Genomic DNA, 20,115 nt, shown 5'->3' with positions numbered 1-20,115 from the left:
AAGGGGAACAAAAAGAGGAAGCATTGGACGCCTCCTAATCCCAAAGGTAAAGGTAAGGAAAAGAGTTCCGGTGGTGAGTCCTCAGGCTCTAAGCTAAAGCCAGCACCTAAGGCCAAATCTGGCCCTACTTCTGAAGATGAATGCTTCCACTGTCATGAAAAGGGACATTGGTCTAGGAACTGCAAGAAGTACTTGGAAGAAAAGAAGAAGAAGGGAAGTGAGACTTCCACTTCAGGTATAAATGTTATAGAAATAAATATTGCATTATCTTCTAGTGAATCATGAGTATTTGATACTGGATCGATGATTCACACTTGCAAATCGTTGCAGGGTCTAAGTGAGACTAGAAGATTTGCAAGAGGCGAGTTGGACGTTCGGGTCGGCAATGGCGCAAAGGTTGCGGTGTTGGCGGTCGGCACCTACCACTTGTCTCTACCCTCCGGATTAGTTTTGGAATTAAATAATTGTTATTGCATTCCTGCTTTGAGCAAGAACATTATTTCTTCTTCATGTTTGGAAGAAGTTGGTGATTTTAAGATTGTAATTGCGAACAAACGTTGTTCTATCTTTTGCAATGGTATTTTTTATGCTCATTGTCCATTGGTGAATGGATTATATGTTCTTGATCTTGAGGATAAATCTGTCTGTAACATTAATACTAAGAGGCTTAGACCAAATGATTTGAATCCCACTTTTATTTGGCATTGTCGCTTAGGTCATATAAATGAGAAGCGCATTGAACAACTCCATAAAGATGAATTGTTAAGCTCATTTGATTTTGAATCATTTGACACATGTGAGTCTTGTTTGCTTGGAAAGATGACCAAAGCGCCTTTCACTGGTCAGAGTGAGAGGGCGAGTGACTTGTTGGGACTTGTACATACCGATGTATGTGGACCAATGAGCTCAATAGCCAGAGGTGGTTTTCAGTACTTCATTACTTTCACTGATGACTTTAGTAGATATGGCTATATCTACTTAATGAGGCACAAGTCTGAATCGTTTGAAAAGTTCAAAGAATTTCAGAATGAAGTACAAAATCAATTAGGCAAGACAATTAAATTTCTGTGATCTGATCGTGGAGGAGAATATTTGAGCCTTGAATTTGGTGATCATTTGAAGCAATGTGGAATTATTCCGCAGCTAACTCCGCCCGAAACGCCTCAATGGAATGGGGTATCCGAACGGAGGAACCGAACCTTGTTGGACATGGTTAGGTCCATGATGAGCCAAGCTGATCTTCCATTGTCATTTTGGGGTTATGCTCTTGAAACTGCTGCGTTCACACTGAATAGGGTTCCAAGTAAGTCTGTTGAGAAGACACCATATGAGATATGGACTAGGAAGCGTCCCGGATTATCTTTTCTCAAAGTTTGGGGATGTGAGGCTTATGTCAAACGTTTGATGTCAGATAAGCTCACTCCAAAGTCAGACAAATGTTTCTTTGTGGGGTATCCTAGGGAAACCAAAGGATATTATTTTTACAATAAGGCGGAAGACAAAGTGTTTGTCGCTCGCAATGGTGTTTTCTTAGAAAAGGAGTTTCTCTCAAAAGGATTTAGTGGGAGCAAGGTGCAACTTGAAGAAATTCAGGAAACACCCGAAACTGTTTCAGCACCCACTGAAGATCCACGGGATGTGCAAGATGTTGCACAACCCGTAGTTGAGGCACCAGCCCCACGAAGGTCTATAAGGGCACGTCGCGCTACTGACAAGCTCAACCTCCTTATTACGGAGGAGCGCCATGTATTATTGATGGAAAATGATGAGCCCTTGACCTACAAAGAAGCAATGTTGGGACCCGACTCCGACAAATGGCTTGAAGCCATGGAATCCGAGTTAAAATCCATGCATGATAATCAAGTTTGGAACTTGGTCGATCAGATTGACAGTGTAAGACCTGTCGACTGTAAGTGGATTTTAAAGAAAAAATTAGACATGGATGGAAATGTTCACATCTATAAGGCACGATTGGTGGCGAAAGGTTTCCGACAAATTCAAGGTGTTGACTATGAGGAAACCTTTTCGCCCGTCGCAATGCTAAAGTCTGTTCGGATTCTCCTAGCAATTGCCGCATATTATGACTATGAGATATGGCAAATGGATGTCAAAACCGCTTTTCTTAATGGACATCTAAGTGAGGATGTGTATATGACACAGCCTGAAGGTTTTGTCGATCCTAAAAATGCTGGGAAAATATGTAAGCTTCAGAGGTCCATCTATGGATTGAAGCAAGCATCTCGGAGTTGGAATATTCGTTTTGATGAAGTAGTCAAAGGGTTTGGCTTCATCAAGAATGAAGATGAGCCTTGTGTTTACAAAAAGGCTAGTGGGAGCGCACTTGTGTTTCTGGTCCTATATGTGGATGACATATTACTGATCGGAAATGATATTCCAATGCTTGAAGCCGTTAAAACCTCATTGAAAAAGAGTTTTTTGATGAAGGATTTAGGAGAGGCGGCTTATATTCTGGGTATTAGGATCTATAGAGATAGATCAAAAAGGCTAATTGGATTGAGCCAAGACACGTACATTGACAAGATATTGAATCGGTTCAATATGCAAGATTCCAAGAAAGGTTTCTTGCCAATGTCACATGGCATTACTCTAAGCAAGAGTCAGTGTGCTACGACACCTGATGAGCAAAAGAGGATGAGTACGATTCCTTATGCTTCAGCCATAGGGTCGATCATGTATGCTATGCTTTGCACGCGCCCAGATGTTTCCTTTGCTCTAAGTGTTACGAGCAGGTATCAGTCAGATTTCGGTGAACCTCACTGGACAATTGTAAAGAGTATCCTTAAGTACTTGAGAAGAACTAAGGATATGTTCCTAATATTTGGAGGCGAAGATGAGCTCCTTGTAAAGGGTTACACCGATGCTAGTTTTCAAACAGACAAAGATGACTCCAAATCGCAATCCGGTTTTATTTTCTGCCTCAATGGTGGGGCAGTGAGCTGGAAGAGTTCCAAGCAAGATACGGTGGCTGATTCGACGACAGAGGCCGAGTATATTGCAGCTTCCGAAGCTGCAAAAGAAGCTGTTTGGATGAGAAAGTTTGTTTCTGACTTGGGTGTTGTTCCTAGTGCGTCCAGTCCAGTGGACCTCTATTGTGATAATAGTGGTGCCGTTGCACTAGCAAAGGAGCCTAGAACAACTAAGAAGTCCAGACATATACTGCGAAAGTATCACCTCATCCGTAACTTTGTTGAGAGAGGTGATGTGAAGGTTTGCAAGGTGCACACGGATTCAAACGTTGCTGATCCGTTGACGAAGCCTCTCCCACAACCAAAGCATGAGGCGCACATGAGATCTATGGGTATTAGATACTTACATCAGTGATTCTAGTGTGCGTGGGAGATTTTGTGTCATGAGTATGTTTATGTAATGATAAATAATTGTTATTTGTTCCATGGATGATTATTTTACATTGATTATCAAGTATGTGACTTGTTCGTGAAACTCTTTGTTGAAAATGATATGATTCTAAATTATCCCTAGTTTATGTCGTTGTGTGGGACAACAACGACGTTGAGACTAGCACATGCATTAATTGATGATCATGTTTCACGGATCATGGATATGGAGATATCGGATTAATGATGTGGACACATGTTGGTGAACATGGTGTTGGATTGACCCACGCCAAGACAATGTTGGGATTGTTATTTTGTATGTGCCATCAGTTGTTCTTGAGTGTTATACCTACTGAATCCTTAGACCTGAGATCGCCATTGTTTCTCACTGTGTGTAGTGGTGCATCTTGGGGCTGCTAAACGCTACTCCGTGACTGGGTAGTTACAAAAGCAGCTTACAGGTATGTCATGAAACATGGAATGGGATGTGAGCGGATCAAGATGGAATTTGCCCCTCCTAGATAACGGGAGAGATATCTCTGGGCCCCTCGAGATAGTTGGATTTGAAAGTGCATGGCCATGCCAAAGTGATTAAAGAGTTAATCATGATGACTAAAGGTTAGTTATGAATAGAATCCACTATTAGATCGAGAGAATGGTCGAGCTATCACAAAGGTGGCACGCATCTCGCTTTGAGCTTGACTGGTATCGTGTGGCAAAGGGATCGGTGTATGAGTATATCTATGGTTCGGCCGATATGATCTTTATGTGTATTTGTGAGTCACTATGCCCTGCTAGGTGCCGCTATTGACTTGTGATTCGGAAATGATTTCCGATCACGACCACCTACACATGAACCTAACGGGTCACACACTTAAGGGGTTTGAAATGTTGGAAAGCTTGCATGTATGATTGTCTCTAGTGCAAGTGGGAGATTGTTGGTGATATGCCCAAGAGCCCATCATCACAATACGGTTTAAAGGCCCAAGTGGATATTGATCCAAGAGGGATTAGGGTTACTAATGGGCCTATGAGATAGAAGCCCATTAGTACGCCCTATATATATGAGGGAGGGGCTAGGGGGGCGATGACCTGAGCCGCGCCACCTCCCTAGCCGCCGCCCCTCCCTCTCTCTCGGCTGCCGCCCTTGCCGTGTGTGCGGTGCTAGCACACCGACGCCCGGCGTTTCATCCCCGTACGTGTGGACTCCGTGGAGGCGCTGCTGCGACTGCTGCGCTGATCGGCTGCTGGGATCAAGTACGAGGAGCTCGGTTCGTGGGACGTGATCGACTACTTCCTCTACATCGACGCGCGACTTCTTCCGCTGCGCTGCGCGTCTAGTGGTAACGATCTATGATCTTCTACTCGCAAGTATCTTGGGTTTATGCGGTAGTGATGCTAGCGTAGCCTACCCGTTTCCCTACATGTGTGCATAGACTCTCTTGCTCCGACTCTTGATATATTATTTACGACGCTGATGTTGTCAGTAGCAAGTCGGAACTTTCTGACTAGGGCTGGAAACGAGTCGAGCCAGGCTCGGTCATCCAGCGAGTCGAGCCTGGCTCGGCTCGGTAATTTCACGAGCCGTTGAAAGAGGCTCGGCTCGGCTCGTTATCGGCTCGCGAGCCGGCTCGAGCCGGCTCACGAGCCACAGCTAGTTATTGCATATTTGCATCACAGTTCACAGATTCACATATCACATATAAGAGTGCAACAACATCAAGATTTTAACAGTACCACATAAAGATTTTAACAGTACTATACCAAGATTTTAACAATACTATAGCCACAACAAGGTAAAATGAAGAGAAAACATTTTAAATTACATAACAATTGACAAGTGGTCCATAGGTGGCTCAACTCGCGAGCCGGCTCGGTTCGGCTCGGTATTTTAGCGAGCCGGCTCGGCTCGTTCTAGGCTCGCAAGCAGCTCCGAGCCGAGCCGAGCCGGCTCGCGAGCCGCGAGCTTTTTTTCCGGCCCTATTTCTGACTGCAAGATCACTAGCAAGAGCAAGACCCTCTCTGCAAGCTATGGCTTCCATCGATTCTGGATCTATCGCACCCTGGATAATCAGTACTGAAGCTCCCTGGAAAATGCCTACTCCATCTCTCGCTATAGCTGCGACAGCCGCTCTTCCAGTATTTTTGGAGATTGCCGCGTCAACGTTTATCTTAGTCACGCTCTCTGGTAGCGCGAATGCGCGATCCATACGTTGGTCGTCATGCTGACATCTGCAAAGGTCACCTAAGAGCAACTCCAACAATTTGATTTTCCTCTTTTCACTTTTTCTCAATATTGAAAATTGATGGTGAAAAAACTCATTCCAACAAATTAATTTTCCATCTCCCTTTCCCTTTTATTTTTTGAAAAAAAACAAACCGTCAGCTCCCTTTCCTCCCGACCGGAACGAGATCCGCTGCAGTTGAGTGCCCTGCAGTGATGTCCCTGACATGTGGGCCCCATACACGCAGGCCCACCTGTTAGTGGCCCAACTGTAGGCTGCCGAACTGCAGCGGATCCCTTTCCCGACCGACCGGCCAGAGCATTCATGACAGTCATACTCGTATTTGTCGCCGGAGCCGGGACGGGCGGCGCCGGAGGGCCGGACGACGACGTGATCCGCTTCATGGGTGCGCCGTCGTAGAACAAGAACGTCTCGAACCTGACGTTGCACCGGAGCACGAGGATCCGCTCCCCGTTGCGCACGGACGCGGTGTCGTTGATCTTGCCGATGATCCACCGGAGGCACGCGAGGCAGTCGCCGGCGGAGAGGTCCGGCATGCACTGCGCCAAGGAGTAGAGTGCCTGGGGGACGCTGCTGGAGGCGTCCATGACGGCGGTGGCGAACCGCGCCGGCTGCTTGCTGCTGTTGGCGGCCTCCTGGGCGGTCTGCGCCAGCAGTTCGCGGACGCCGGCGCCCACCAGGGTGGCGTCGCCGGCGAGGCTCCCCGGGTTGAAGAACTGGAAGAGCGTGCCGGTGTCTTGCGTGACGGTGTTATTGGCCGGCACGAGGAGGTCACGGTAGGTGTCTAGTGTCTAGTGCTTCTTTGGTCATTCAGATTTGTATTCTATCATGGTCTGAATCAGAAATGGAAAGCAGTAAATTATCTATGCTTTGTGTTATGATCTCTCTTTGCAAATCAAATTATATATGCATTAGTTCTCTGAATTTTCAGCGTGAGTGTCATGCTGAACAAAGGTTCATTTCAGGTTCAGTTCATGGTCTGAATCATGGTCCTTTTTCTTGCTTTTCTGAAGCAGAGTGGTATGATATCCTGCTACATACATAGGGATGGTCACAAACATAATACCATTTTCTAGGAACAGGTGCATTGCCTTCACAGACATAATACCAATTTTTTTTCTGAAAAAATGGTACAGTCTGATGACCTCTTGTACAAAAATAGATTGTCAGTCAGATGCCTGAGTCTTTTTCCAGAATGTAGTCAACTCATGTATGAGTCTTCTACACATTTAGCTTGTACAAAAATAGATTGTCAGTTCAGATGTTATCCTCTAAAGGTTACAAATATGGGCGTGTATGATTTCAGTTTTGCAATAGTTGGAGCCCTCAAGAGTTGGAGGCCATTCAGTATCCAGGTTGGAAGTTTTTGAGTTCAGATTTTGTAAGTGATGGTTTCGGAGTTCAGATGGACACCTTGCTGGAATTCAGAGGTGATTTTAACAGGAAAAATATCTGTGATCACTGGGTTTTGACTAAACGATAATGTGCTGCCTAGTATTCTGAAAGAATATGCTTTTCCTATAAAAATAACATGATAACCTGAACCAGCATAAACTGGTAGCTCTGAGTTCAACATGAGGGTGCAGACCAGTTATCCTCCCCTTACTCTGGGCCTGTCAGCTGACAGCCTGCACTTCTAAGATGGAAGCCCTTCTACACTTTCAGAACTGCAGGTCATTCAGAGAAGTGCACAGAATGAGTGTCATGCTTTTTGCCTTTCACTTTCAGTGCTGCATTTTGGAATGGGCATCATGCATGTTGCCATTAGCTGGTTTCACCTGATTATTTTGGGGTATTTATAGGCTTTTTGTTTCCTTGCAAAATGATTTTTCATGTGTTTCATATCCTGTACTCCTGAATTAAGCTGAAACAATGCTACTTGCTAAAGCTGTTGCAACAGAGGTATTTTATTTAGATTATTTGTTTCCTGTTCTATTTCCTTCCTATTTTGCAGAACCTGTGCATTACTGCTGCACATGGCCTCATACGGGAAATTCTTGAAAGAGGGAAAAAGGTCAGTTTATACATACTCTGAATTCAGAATGTTATGCACAGACAAGTGAAAGAATTCAAAATTCAGAATACTCTGAATTTCCATACTCCATATATACATTCAAATAAAATTGCTACAAGAGTAGTTCAGCTACAAGAGTAATTTTAATTGCCCATGTATTTGCCACAAATGCTCAACAAGGTCATCACGAAGCTGGCTATGTGCCACGGGGTCTTCGATCTTTCGATGCATTTCTAGAAAATTGTAGACTCGGTCTTCATCTTGTTCGGGTTCCACAGGTGTTCCCACATGGTCGTACACAAAATTTTCAGGTTGACCCTTTTCATCAAAGAGCTTTGCATCTCCTTTCTGCTTGTTCCGACGAACCACCTCATGCCCTTGCACAGAATCACCATGTTTGGGCTGCTCATTCTTTGCAAGATTAGCGAGCATTATAGCCGCCACATCATAGTTCTCATCCGAAGACGAGTCATCTTCAAGCAACCTCCGGAGCAATGAGTCCATCTTGCAAAAAAGAACCAACAGTGATAAGAATAAAAAAGGAGCTATTTAACTATTGCTTAAACAAGAATCACAGTGCTGCCCATGCAAACAAGAAAGTTGCTGATCGACACAAGCTAAAGCTTAAATAATAAAATAAAAGATCTTGCAATGATTTCTGTGGGACCGAAGCCGGCGACCAGAGGGGGGGTGAATGGGGGCCGATCAAAATTTCTTCCGAAATTCAAACCGTCGGCCTATATCCCGAAAATCACCTAAGCCCTCAAGCGTTCTGGCCAAAGTTTGGAATAGCTATTGAAAAGCTAAACCAACACAAAAGGCCTTGAACGAGCGAGTGAAAACCCAAAGCAATTCGGAAGCGATTCGGGAAAACAGCTGATCTGAACAGCCAGGACCGGTCTGACCGGTGCACTGGACCGGTCTGACCGGTCGTGGCTGTGCAAAAGAGAGCAGACCGGTCTGACCGGTCGTGCCTACCGGCCTGACCGATGGAACCCAGAAAACCCCCGAAAACTTTGATTCAAATGGTGAATCTCGATCAAACGACCATGAAAATCGATGAAACTTGGGGGATTGCTTCGCCCCTACCCCGTGAACATATCCCCAAAAGATCTCATCCCAAAGATCAACGAATCGTGAGAATTATGGGGGAGATCAAAAGGGATTGGGGTTTTATCAAACACTCAAGAACTCGAATTCGAACACGCCAGTGATTCCAGAGAGATTAGGTCAGAGTTGGGAGCACGGGAATCACAGCAAAGAACTCATGGACTCCTCGCAATCAAGTGCACCAAAAATGAAATCGAAATTTCATCTAACAAGGCACAAAATGAGGAGATGGATTGATTCAAATCGCCCAGAGGGCACGAGGAGGTTAGGGCCTCCTTTCCCAATCAAATCCACAAGAGTTCTCACACAAACAACATTCGAATCTACCCTAAAGAGATGAACTGAGGAAGAGGAACACAGGGGCGGCGGCCTGGGGAAACAAAGAATTCACGGACGAGTTACAAAAGCCGCCCTTGACCTAACACAAGTGAAGGGGTATTTATACCCGCGGGACCGGTCAGACCGGTACGCTGGACCGGTCAGACCGGTTGGTTAGACCGGTCAGACCGGTGCCAGGGACCGGTCAGACCGGTTGGCCTGCAGCACCCCCTGTACACGATCTCATCCGACGGACGAGGTTCTTTCTTCGGAACTGAAGTCTTCTCCACGATGCCGCCGTATTGATGAAGATCCAGTCCGCGGTTTTGGAGGGTCCGCGAAACCCGGGTAGGTGGCCGGTTTTGAGAAAACCTGCCAAAACCTCACGCGCGGGAAGATTCCCGCCTCCACGCCGTGGCCCTAGACGCCGTTACCGCCTCGGCCTTCTGACGGCCCTAGACGCCGCCCGACGCCCGTCACCTCCTCGCCCGCAGCAAGGCCCTAGACGCCGTCGACGCCCGTCGCCTCCGTCAGTCCCGAGACCGACGCCCGTGCCTCCACGACTCGGCGTCTTCAACCGCCGTCCGCCTCCTTGATTTTGTGGCACAAACCAAGAAACCCGCCTTCCGTCACCGCTTGCGCCCTCGACCCAGGAGTGGACGCCACGGCTGCCGCCCAGTCCGAGCTCCGGTCCCGGCTGCCCTTCACCGCCGTCCACCGCACGGTCCATCGGCCACAGCACCTCCACGGCAGCTCCCCGTCGACACTCGACGCCCGTGTACCTGCAATCCAAAGACCAAGCGCACGATCACACCGCACGGTTGATAATTCACTCATCACAAGCAGGATAGAGTACTCTCGTTCCTCAATCTCCCCCTTGATGAGTGCATTGTCAACACACCACAAACAAACCAAGAGAAGTGAAACCAAAGAGAAACAAAAAAGTGAAGAACTCAAGCAAGTGACACAAATCTCAGAAAAGTAGAAACAGTCACTTACTCAAGCAGAAATCGATCCCCCTCAAAGACAGAGGTAACGCTCGACGCAGTCATGCAAGAAGCAGAGGGAAAACGAGGAAAACCAGGAGCCAGAAACTCCCCAAGCAAAATTTTTCCCTCTCAAAAGTGCAAATCTCCCAAAATGATGCACTCTCAAAGCCCTGTGCACAACAAGTTTTTCAAAAATCAAACAAGTCTCCCCCTTGTTCGATCACTTCTCTCAAAATTCTCCCCCTTGTTGGCATATGCACACATCAAGCCTAAAAAGACCTAAAGCTCCATCTGAAGCAGAGACTCTCCCTGAACAGATGCTATGCAATGAATGCAATGCAGGAGGTGTAAGTGAAAGCATTCAGGGATACAAGGATATGAGCAACATCTAGTCATAAGCACGTGTGCATACATAAACGAGACCTGCATCTAGCTCAACAGGGTATATCATATCAGTCTAGAGCTAGTCAAGTTCAGTTTATGAGAAATAAAAGTATCACCCATGATCTAGCACTAACAAGTAGGGAATGAAAAGCAGTGCTACTCATACTCATACAGGTGAGCCAAAACAGCCAAAACAGGTTGCCAAGATTCATTTTTCAATCAAGTTTTATATCATGCAATTCTAAGTGCTAGGGGTTCAAAGCTTGTCATGCTTTACTTAGCAACGAGGCCAAGCCTATGCCAAAAGACAATCAGAAGCTTAAAGCACTCGTTTCAGTCATGCACAGTCCTTGCCCGGGTTCTCACAAGTGCAAAGTGAGCCGTCCCGAAAGCTCGATCAGTGCGACAAGCAATCCCACCTGAATCTTTTCCATCCATTTCCAGAACAGTTCAAGTAATTTTATCAGATTTAGATCATTTCAAATATGAATTGCTGAACGAAAGGTCACACTAGCATGAATAAGATAGCAAAGAATATCAACATGCCCTAACATGCTAGTAGCCAAGACAAGGTGATCATGTTTTCAGATTTTCAAATCAAAATAGCTTAACTCAGATGATGTCATATACACAGTGGAGCAAACTATACATGATCAAGCTTATTAACTCACACTAGCAGGCACTAGAAGATCATAGCAATGTATACAAGAATGCTAGTGCAAGTGAGACAATGCAAAATGCAAACATGTACAATGTATATGCACAATGCAACTACCAAACTTAGAAAACAAAGAGAAGCAAATAAAATCTACAAAGCTAACCAAAGAAAAGTCAGCAATCAAAAGGGGTAGCAAACCCCAAGCTCCCCTCGCAAGCGAGCAAAGGTGTCCTGCTCTAGCGGTTTGGTGAGGATATCTGCGGTTTGCCTCTCTGAAGGGACATGGATCAGGTCTATCTGTCCTCTCTCATGGTTATCTCGCAGGAAATGGAATCGGATGTCTATGTGCTTAGTTCTGGAGTGTAGGACAGAGTTCTTTGCAATGCTAATAGTGGACATGTTGTCTAAAAAGTTGGGAACCCTACCAAAACTCAATCCATAATCCTGCAAGGTTTGTTTCATCCAAAGTATCTGGGAGCAGCAGCTAGCAGCGGCAACATACTCAGCTTCTGTGGAAGAAAGCGCTACGCTAGCCTGCTTGCGAGAGGACCAAGACACCAAAGATGTACCGAGAAATTGACAAGTGCCGGATGTCGACTTGCGATTCAACCGGCACCCACCGAAATCGGCATCAGAAAAGCCCACCAAAACCAGAGAAGAATCCGCAGAATACCAAAGACCAAATTCAGGGGTGAATTTCAGATACCTGAAGATGCTTTTCACCACCTGCCTGTGGGAGGTGCACGGCGAAGCCTGATACCGCGGGCAGAGGCAGACGCCGAACTGGATGTCCTGTCGCGTCGCCGTCAGGTACAGGAGAGAGCCGATCATGCTCCTGTACTCCTTCTGGTCCACCGCCTCGCCGTCCAAGTCCTCATCAAGCGCCGTAGATGTGCTGATCGGAGTCGGCTGAGGAGACAAGTCACTCATGTCGAACTTCCGCTGCAAGTCTCTAGTGTACTTGGCTTGATGGACAAAAGTGCCCTAAGGAGTTTGCTTGATCTGCAGCCCGAGGAAGAACTACAACTCACCCATCATGCTCATCTCGAACTCCCTGGACATCTGCTCAGAAAACTTGGAGACAAGAGCGTGAGAAGAGCCACCAAAGATAATATCATCCACGTATATCTGAACTAATAGAAAGTCATTGCCAGATCGCATGAGGAACAAAGTTTTATCAACACATCCCATTTTAAAACCCTGAGCCAGCAAAAAGGTTTTCAATCTATCATACCAGGCGCTAGGTGCTTGTTTCAAACCGTAAAGAGCTTTCTGAAGTTTGTAAACACAGTTTGGAAACTTGGGATTTTCGAAACCAGGGGGTTGCTTCACATAAACCTCTTCTTCGATAAAACCATTCAAGAAGGCAGATTTAACATCCATTTGGAAAACCTTAAAACCCTTGGAAGCAGCAAATGCAAGAAAGATTTGAATAGCTTCCAAACGAGCAACAGGAGCAAAAGTTTCCTCAAAATCAATACCCTCTTTTTGGCAAAACCCCTGGGCAACAAGACGAGCCTTGTTCCGAACAACCAAACCATTCTCACCCTGCTTGTTTTTGAAAACCCACTTCGTTCCGATGGGATTACAAGCAGGTGGAGGCTCGACTAAAACCCAAACTTGGTTTCTTTCAAAATTTTCAAGTTCCTCATGCATGACATTGACCCAATTAGAATCAGAAAGAGCGTGTCCAATATCCTTGGGCTCAAAAGAGGCAACAAACGCTGAATGAGCAAAGCCGGTAATACTTGTTACCTTGGACCTGGTGACTCGCTCGTTGAGATCACCTAGCATCTGTTGAGGTGGATGGCGGCGCTGAATGTGTCGCGGTGCTTCCCGTGTCGAAGTCGCCTCCTCCTCAACCAAAGCTGGTGCCTCCTCAGGTGCAGCTGGTGAAGCCTGGGTCACCTCCTCGAACAGCCCCCGTGAAGTAGACGTAGTCGGATCGGGGCCGTCGTCATCGTCCGAGCTCGTAGCAGAGATAGCTGGGTCCACAGCACGCGTGGCAGCCATAGCCTCGCCATCTGCAGCTTCTTCCTCCTCATCTTCAAAGATGGAGGTGCCGAGCTCATCATCTCCTGCAACTTCAAAGACAGAAGAATTGCACGGTGCAGTCTCGTCGAAAGTGACTTCACAAGTCTCTCTGACGATGTTAGTATCAATAATCAGCACACGGTATGCTCTAGAGTGAGAAGCATAACCGAGAAAAATACCATCAGACGAGCGAGACTCAAACTTATCAAGATTTCCATCTTTTAGCACAAAGCACCGACAACCGAAAACTCTGAGATGGTCAATACGGGGCTGGCGTCCAAACCGCAACTCATAAGAAGTCCTGTGCATGAAAGCACGCAAGAAAATGCGGTTGGACACGTAACAAGCGGTGTTAACCGCCTCAGCCCAGTATTTGCGAGGAGTCCTATGCTCATCGAGCATCGTCCTCGCCATCTCAACCAGCGTCCGATTCTTCCGCTCTACAACTCCATTCTGCTGTGGAGTGTAGGGAGAAGAATACTGGTGTTCGAGCCCTTGATCACTGCAAAAGGCGTCAAAACGAGCGTTTTTGAATTCTGTGCCATTGTCACTGCGGATCGCTCGCATGGCCTGGGGTAACTCGTTTTTCAACCTCAAGATCAAGTCTCGAACAAACTCGAAAGCCTCATCCTTGGTTCTCATAAAAAAGACCCAAGAATAGCGAGAAAAGTCATCCACAATCACAAGAACGTACCACTTCCCACCAACAGACATCACCCGAGAAGGACCGACAGTGTCCATGTGTAGCAACTCTCTAGGGTGACCAGTCATCACCTGATTAACAAGCGGATGAGAAGCGGCAATCATCTTCGCGTGGCGACGCGGATGGCAAACAAGGTCATTTTCATACTTCAACTTGGGCAATCCTCGGATCAGGCCAAGTGAGCTCAGTCTCGACAACAAATCGAAGCTCAAATGTCCAAGTCTCCTATGCCACTTCCACAAATCAGAAGAAGGACCAGCCATCAAGCAATGAGAAGGGCCAAAAGGAGTTCCAGAGAAGTCAACTAAGAAAACTCGATCGCGAGGTGTAATCCGGCAAACCAAATCTCCTCTGGAATCCAAAACACGCGAACAACCCTCTTTGAAGCGAACCTCAAACCCCTCATTAAGAAGTTGCGAAACAGAGAGCAAATTAAAGCCAAGATTCGAAACCAAAGCAACTTCTCTCAGGGTAAAGTGATCAGAAACTCGAACAGCGCCAAGTCCACGTACCTTTCCTCTTCCATTATCCCCGAACACAATGTACTCCTTTGAGCGCATCGGGGTGAGGCTGGAGAACCATTTGTCATTTCCGGTCATGTGGCGCGAACAACCGGAGTCCATGATCCACCTGTTCTCCAAGCCTCCGACCTGCACATCAGTAGTGAGACAAGGGGTGAGCAAATGTCTCAACACTGGGGTTAGCAAAGTGAGAAGCAAATCAGTGTCGAGCCATTTGTTCTACAGAAGGGTTAGCAAAAACAGACAAAGCGTATCCCCCATCCCGTCTACCGCGTGACTGACGAACACCACCGCGAGGAAGGCGTGGAGCCTCAAAACCTCCTCCAAAGCCTCGGTCCCGTGGTCCATAGCCGTACTGAAAACAACCAGGAGCACGGCCGGCAAAGCGACCACCCGCTGGAGCACGGTAACCACCACCATCTCCCTGACCTCCACCTACACGGCGCGCCCTAGCATCTCGCCTATCACCACGCCGAGAAGGACCATGCACCCGAGCAGAGTACATGTCCGCGTTCCATCTCTCCTGCTCTCTCCTCACAGCCCGCTTCCTCCTGAAACAAAACTCCTCCAGGTGACCTTCTCTGTCACAGAACTCGCAGTGGTACCTCACCTCACGCTTGGGAGGTGGAGGCCTAGCCTGCGGACGGGGAGGAGCGGCCCTCTTCTTCTGGGCAACCTGGGCTTGTGGCAGCAGGGAGCGTGTCGAGGGGGTTCCTCAGCTCATTGGGCTTTGGAACCCAAACCTGCTTCTGCGGAGGTGCTTTCGGTGGTTCTTTAAGCACACCATCCGCGGGGTCAACAAGCGAAGGCTGTGTGCTCGTGCTAGCTGTGTTTCCAGCAGCCTTGCCAATCTTACCATACAACCTGTCAAAGTCTGACTTCGTGTATGTGTAACCGACCCCAAACCCATCACCACGCTTGAACTGCTTAATCATCATGCCCAACTGCGGCTCGCTAGCAAAAACCCAACTAAGAATCGCCCTAAGATAGGTATTCTCATTCTCCAGGTTGGCTTTCTCTACCGCAAGATTATCCAAATCAGAGATCAAACCAGGGCAAACAGAGCAGTCAATAGGTGGGCTAGACTCTATGACCTTAGTCTTTCCAAAAGCTTTGATCAAAGCGTTCTTCTCCTCTAGCTCCAACCTAAGCGTGGGACAAAGCTTACAAGCACCAAGCAAAACTGGCCTAGACTTCATCTCCTCTAGCTCGCACACAACAGTAGCAAACTTGGACTGCAAAGAAGCTAGATCAGACTTGAAGATAGGACACTCCTCACATTCAAGCACATCGCTAACAATAGGAGCATCCTTAACCAGTTCTAGTTCATGCTTGGCCTTAGCGAGCTCATGAGACACGTCAGCAAGCGAAATCTTAGCAACATCTAAGTTCGCGACGTTCTCGGATCCAGGAGAAGAGCCGGAGTGCGTCGGTGTAGCGTGTCCACCCGAAGACGCACGAGCACCATTGGCTTCGCCCGCCATGGTGCAGAAGCTCTTGCGCCGACCGGCCGCCAAGCAAAGGCCGATGAAGCCGGTGGCTTCCTTGTCCCGCTTCTTCTTCTTCTTGTCATCATCGTCGGAGGTCGGTGAAGAAGAGCGGTCGGTGTCGGAGCTCTTATCGAGGTCGCTGAGCTGCGCCAGGAAAGCCTTCTCCCGCTTCTTGGCCTTGTACTGGAAGCGCTTCTTGAGCGACTCCTTGTCGAAGCGTCCTCCCCGGTCACGACTGCGGTGCTTGTGGCGCCGACGCTCCTTGTTGGAGCCTCCCTCGTCGCGGTCACGGTGGCGGTAGTAGTCGAAGGACTTGTTCTGGCCACCGCCAGACTTCTTGGGGCAATCGGCGACGAAGTGATTCAGATCGCCGCAGTTGTAGCACCCGGGGTTCTTCTTCCTCTGCCTATTGTGGTAGACGCGCTGGAACTTGCTGATGAGGAGGCACAAGTCGTCGTCGCCCAGCGTCTCCAGCTGCTCATCTGAAATAGAAGGCAAAGAGGCAAGAGAAAAGCCAAGAGCAGAGTTAGCGTTAGAGCTCGATCCACCTGGGCCAGTCACAAGAGCGACGCTCTTGGAAGGAGGGGCACCATTGAGCTTGGCTCGTGTCTGGTTATCCATCCTCCGTGGCCTTGAGCTTGCTGAAAAGCTCGTTCACCGTCAGAGTCTCATATCCAGCAGACTCAATGATGGTGTTCACCTTGAGATCCCACACAGAGCGATCAAGTGCGTAAAGCAATTTAAGGGCCTTCTCATGCTCTGTGTACTCAAGTGCACCAGCAGATCTGTTCGCATTGACCTTGTTCACAATCGACTGAAAACGACTGAACATCAGGTCAATGCTCTCACCTGGCTCCTGTGCGAAGTTCTCATACTCACGCCGGTGAGTCTCGAACAGTCTGGCCTTCACCTGAGGTGTACCCTCGTGGTAGTTCTCAAGACACGTCCAAATTTTGTGGGCTTCCTGAAAACCCTGGACGCGTGAGAACTCTGCACGAGAAATGCCAGCGAACAAGGCATTGACGGCCTTGGCGTTAGCCTCGTGCTGGGTCACCTGAAGAGGCGTGGTCCGAACAGCAAGCACCTCGTAAAGGTGGTTCGTGGTAATCTCCCAAACATCGGCTCCCATGCTCTGCAGGAAGGCTCTCATGTGAACCTTACAGTAGGCATAGTCCTCGCCGGAAAACACCGGGATCTTACCAAGACTCGTCATGGTCGCCGAGTGGTTTTCGAACCAGTTAAGGCACTGAAAACCTCAACCGAGCTCTGATACCAATTGTGGGACCGAAGCCGGCGACCAGAGGGGGGTGAATGGGAGCCGATCAAAATTTCTTCCGAAATTCAAACCATCGGCCTATATCCCGAAAATCACCTAAGCCCTCAAGTGTTCTGGCCAAAGTTTGGAATAGCTATTGAAAAGCTAAACCAACACAAAAGGCCTTGAACGAGCGAGTGAAAACCCAAAGCAATTCGGAAGCGATTCGGGAAAACAGCTGATCTGAACAGCCAGGACCGGTCTGACCGGTGCACTGGACCGGTCTGACTGGTCGGGGCTGTGCAAAAGAGAGCAGACCGGTCTGACCGGTCGTGCCTACCGGCCTGACCGATGGAACCCAGAAAACCCCCGAAAACTTAGATTCAAATGGTGAATCTCGATCAAACGACCATGAAAATCGATGAAACTTGGGGGATTGCTTCGCCCCTACCCCGTGAATATATCCCCAAAAGATCTCGTCCCAAAGATCAACGAATCGTGAGAATTATGGGGGAGATCAAAAGGGATTGGGGTTTTCTCAAACACTCAAGAACTCGAATTCGAACACGCCAGTGATTCCAGAGAGATTAGGTCAGAGTTGGGAGCACGGGAATCACAGCAAAGAACTCATGGACTCCTCGCAATCAAGTGCACCAAAAACTGAAATCGAAATTTCATAAAACAAGGCACAAAACGAGGAGATGGATTGATTCAAATCGCCCAGAGGGCACGAGGAGGTTAGGGCCTCCTTTCCCAATCAAATCCACAAGAGTTCTCACACAAACAACATTCGAATCTACACTAAAGAGATGAACTAAGGAAGAGGAACACAGGGGCGGCGGCCTGGGGAAACAGAGAATTCACGGACGAGTTACAAAAGCCGCCCTTGACCTAACACAAGTGAAGGGGTATTTATACCCGCGGGACCGGTCAGACCGGTACGCTGGACCGGTCAGACCGGTCAGACCGGTGCCAGGGACCGGTCAGACCGGTTGGCCTGCAGCACCCCCTGTACACGATCCAGTCCGCGGTTTTGGAGGGTCCGCGAAACCCGGGTAGGTGGCCGGTTTTGAGAAAACCGTCAAAACCTCACGCGCGGGAAGATTCCCGCCTCCACGCCGTGGCCCTAGACGCCGTTCCCGCCTCGGCCTTCTGACGGCCCTAGACGCCGCCCGACGCCCGTCACCTCCTCGCCCGCAGCGAGGCCCTAGACGCCGTCGACGCCAGTCGCCTCCGTCAGTCCCGAGACCGACGCCCGTTCCTCCACGACTCGGCGTCTTCAACCGCCGTCCGCCTCCTGGTTTTGTGGCGCAAACCAAAAAACCCGCCTTCCGTCGCCGCTTGCATCCTCGACCCAGGAGTGGACGCCACAGCTGCCGCCCGGTCCGAGCTCTGGTCCCGGCTGCCCTTCACCGCTGTCCACCACACGGTCCATCGGCCACAGCACCTCCACGGCAGCTCCCCAGTCGACACTCGACGCCCGTGTACCTGCAATCCAAAGACCAAGCGCACGATCACACCGCACGGTTGACAATTCACTCATCACAAGCAGAATAGAGTACTCTCGTTCCTCAATTTCCTAGTCATTTATCACTGTAGCATGAAACTAACATCTCAAATGAAATAACCATCGGCTTGAATGCAAACCTCGTGTGCTTGGACCTGAGATCGTGCTGCTGCTGAGTGCTGGGCTGCCTTCTTGCGTGTGGACACCTTGCCGGGCCGTGTGCAGGTGCTGCCGGGCTGCTAGCATGTACGCAGCAAAACGTCGAACACCTTGTGGGCGCACACCTGTGCTGCTACGCTCTTGCTACTGCTTGCTGCTGGCGTCAAGAGCTCTTGCTACTGCTACCAGCTGCTCTGCCTGCTTGCTGCGCGAGAGCGCCACGGCTTGCTGCCGGCCGCTGCGTGGCTGGCCTGGTTCTTGCTGTGAGTCCGCGCCTCGGCTCCTGGGCGCTCGCGCGGCAGGCACCGCTCGCCACAAGGGAGCAGCCGAGGGCGCCGCTGCAGCTGCCTACTGTGCGCCGCGGGCAGGCAGGGGCAGGGCGCTGAGCTGCAGCTGCTCGGGAAAGGAACACGAGGGGAGAGGAGGGGAGGGGAAAGGAAGTGAAGAAAATATGTGACTGATAAGTTTACCTCACGTGACAGGAGAGGGAACGGGAAAGGGGAAAATGTAACTGTTGGAGCACTTCTCCCCGTTGGGAAGGGAATTCTCCTATACGATGAGAAAGGAGATATGGAAAAATCAAGCTGTTGGAGTTGCTCTAACACGTACGTGCACCGATGCGTCTCAAGTGGGATCGGGGCGCTCTTTCTCTTAAGCACCTAATTTTTTTTTTAGATTAAGGAAAGAAAGCCAGCTGGCCAGCTGGGTGCTCAGCTCAAGAGGGGACCATCTGCTTATTGACGAGTAGGGTTCTCAGGTGTGTGCCATCACTGTCGTAAATCGGTAAATGTATGGCAGAAATTTATGGAGTTACATAAACCCACGTGGTTAGCTTTGCTCAACAACATGTCACGTAAATACAGTTGGCACGGTCCAGAACAGTGTTGGATCATCAGCATAGAAGAAGCAACAAAGCAACAGCTCATCTGACTTGCAAAGGACATGGTACATGCATCATATGAAGTGGCAACAGCTCAATTGCTCAAAGTACATGTCCTCTCAGATGATCTCAGTTGCTCGATGCGCTGCCGGTCATGACAGGGTATACATGTACAGTCAGTGTCAACCTGAAGAACCCAGAGCGCACGGAACTGAAGAAATAATACTTGGCATTATGGATCCAAAGGTAATGTGGTGGTACAAGCTAGGGCTAGGCTTAGGATCATTTATTCACCTATGATGGGCTAGCTAGTGATTATAAATTAAATGAATGTTGAGCTATCATTCATATGTAAACTCCTACTGTTACTTGTGATGAACCGGAACGTTTGTTTATATTAACTGTCAACCAGAATATCATGTAACACCAAAAAGGAAAAGGGAGAATCCGTGATGAGCTTGTGTTTCAACAGTAACAAGAGTATACAAAAA

At 48.5% G+C, this 20,115-nt stretch overlaps 1 protein-coding gene and 1 long non-coding RNA gene across 2 annotated transcripts; both read right to left on the bottom strand.

Moving 5' to 3' along the window:
- Nucleotides 1–5,532: 5,532 nt before the first annotated feature.
- LOC120653567 (cysteine-rich receptor-like protein kinase 10) lies at nucleotides 5,533–7,580 on the bottom strand. The gene is made up of 3 exons (XM_039931283.1): nucleotides 7,560–7,580; nucleotides 5,919–6,393; nucleotides 5,533–5,588 (listed from the first exon to the last, which is right to left on the bottom strand). Exons 1-3 carry the CDS (start codon nucleotides 7,578–7,580, stop codon nucleotides 5,533–5,535), a joined length of 552 nt encoding a protein of 183 aa, XP_039787217.1.
- A 25-nt stretch (nucleotides 7,581–7,605) lies between these two features.
- LOC120656037 lies at nucleotides 7,606–19,170 on the bottom strand. The gene is made up of 2 exons (XR_005667803.1): nucleotides 18,726–19,170; nucleotides 7,606–8,120 (listed from the first exon to the last, which is right to left on the bottom strand). It is a non-coding gene; the product is annotated as an uncharacterized LOC120656037 (long non-coding RNA).
- Nucleotides 19,171–20,115: the final 945 nt, after the last annotated feature.

Source organism: Panicum virgatum, chromosome 1N (assembly GCF_016808335.1).
Source record: "Panicum virgatum strain AP13 chromosome 1N, P.virgatum_v5, whole genome shotgun sequence".
Classification (NCBI taxonomy): Eukaryota; Viridiplantae; Streptophyta; class Magnoliopsida; order Poales; family Poaceae; genus Panicum; species Panicum virgatum.
Note: the sequence above shows the minus strand (reverse complement) of the source record. Positions and strands in the feature narration are given on the sequence as shown.

Excerpts from the sequence above, each read along its gene's own strand:
- LOC120653567 (XM_039931283.1), bottom strand. The coding sequence starts at position 7,580 with ATGTGCAGCAGTAATGCACAG. Across the intron at positions 6,394-7,559 it reads TGTGCAGCAGTAATGCACAG|ACACTAGACACCTACCGTGA; the intron begins GTTCTGCAAAAT and ends AAGAAGCACTAG. Across the intron at positions 5,589-5,918 it reads GGCTCCGGCGACAAATACGA|ATGTCAGCATGACGACCAAC; the intron begins GTATGACTGTCA and ends TGACCTTTGCAG.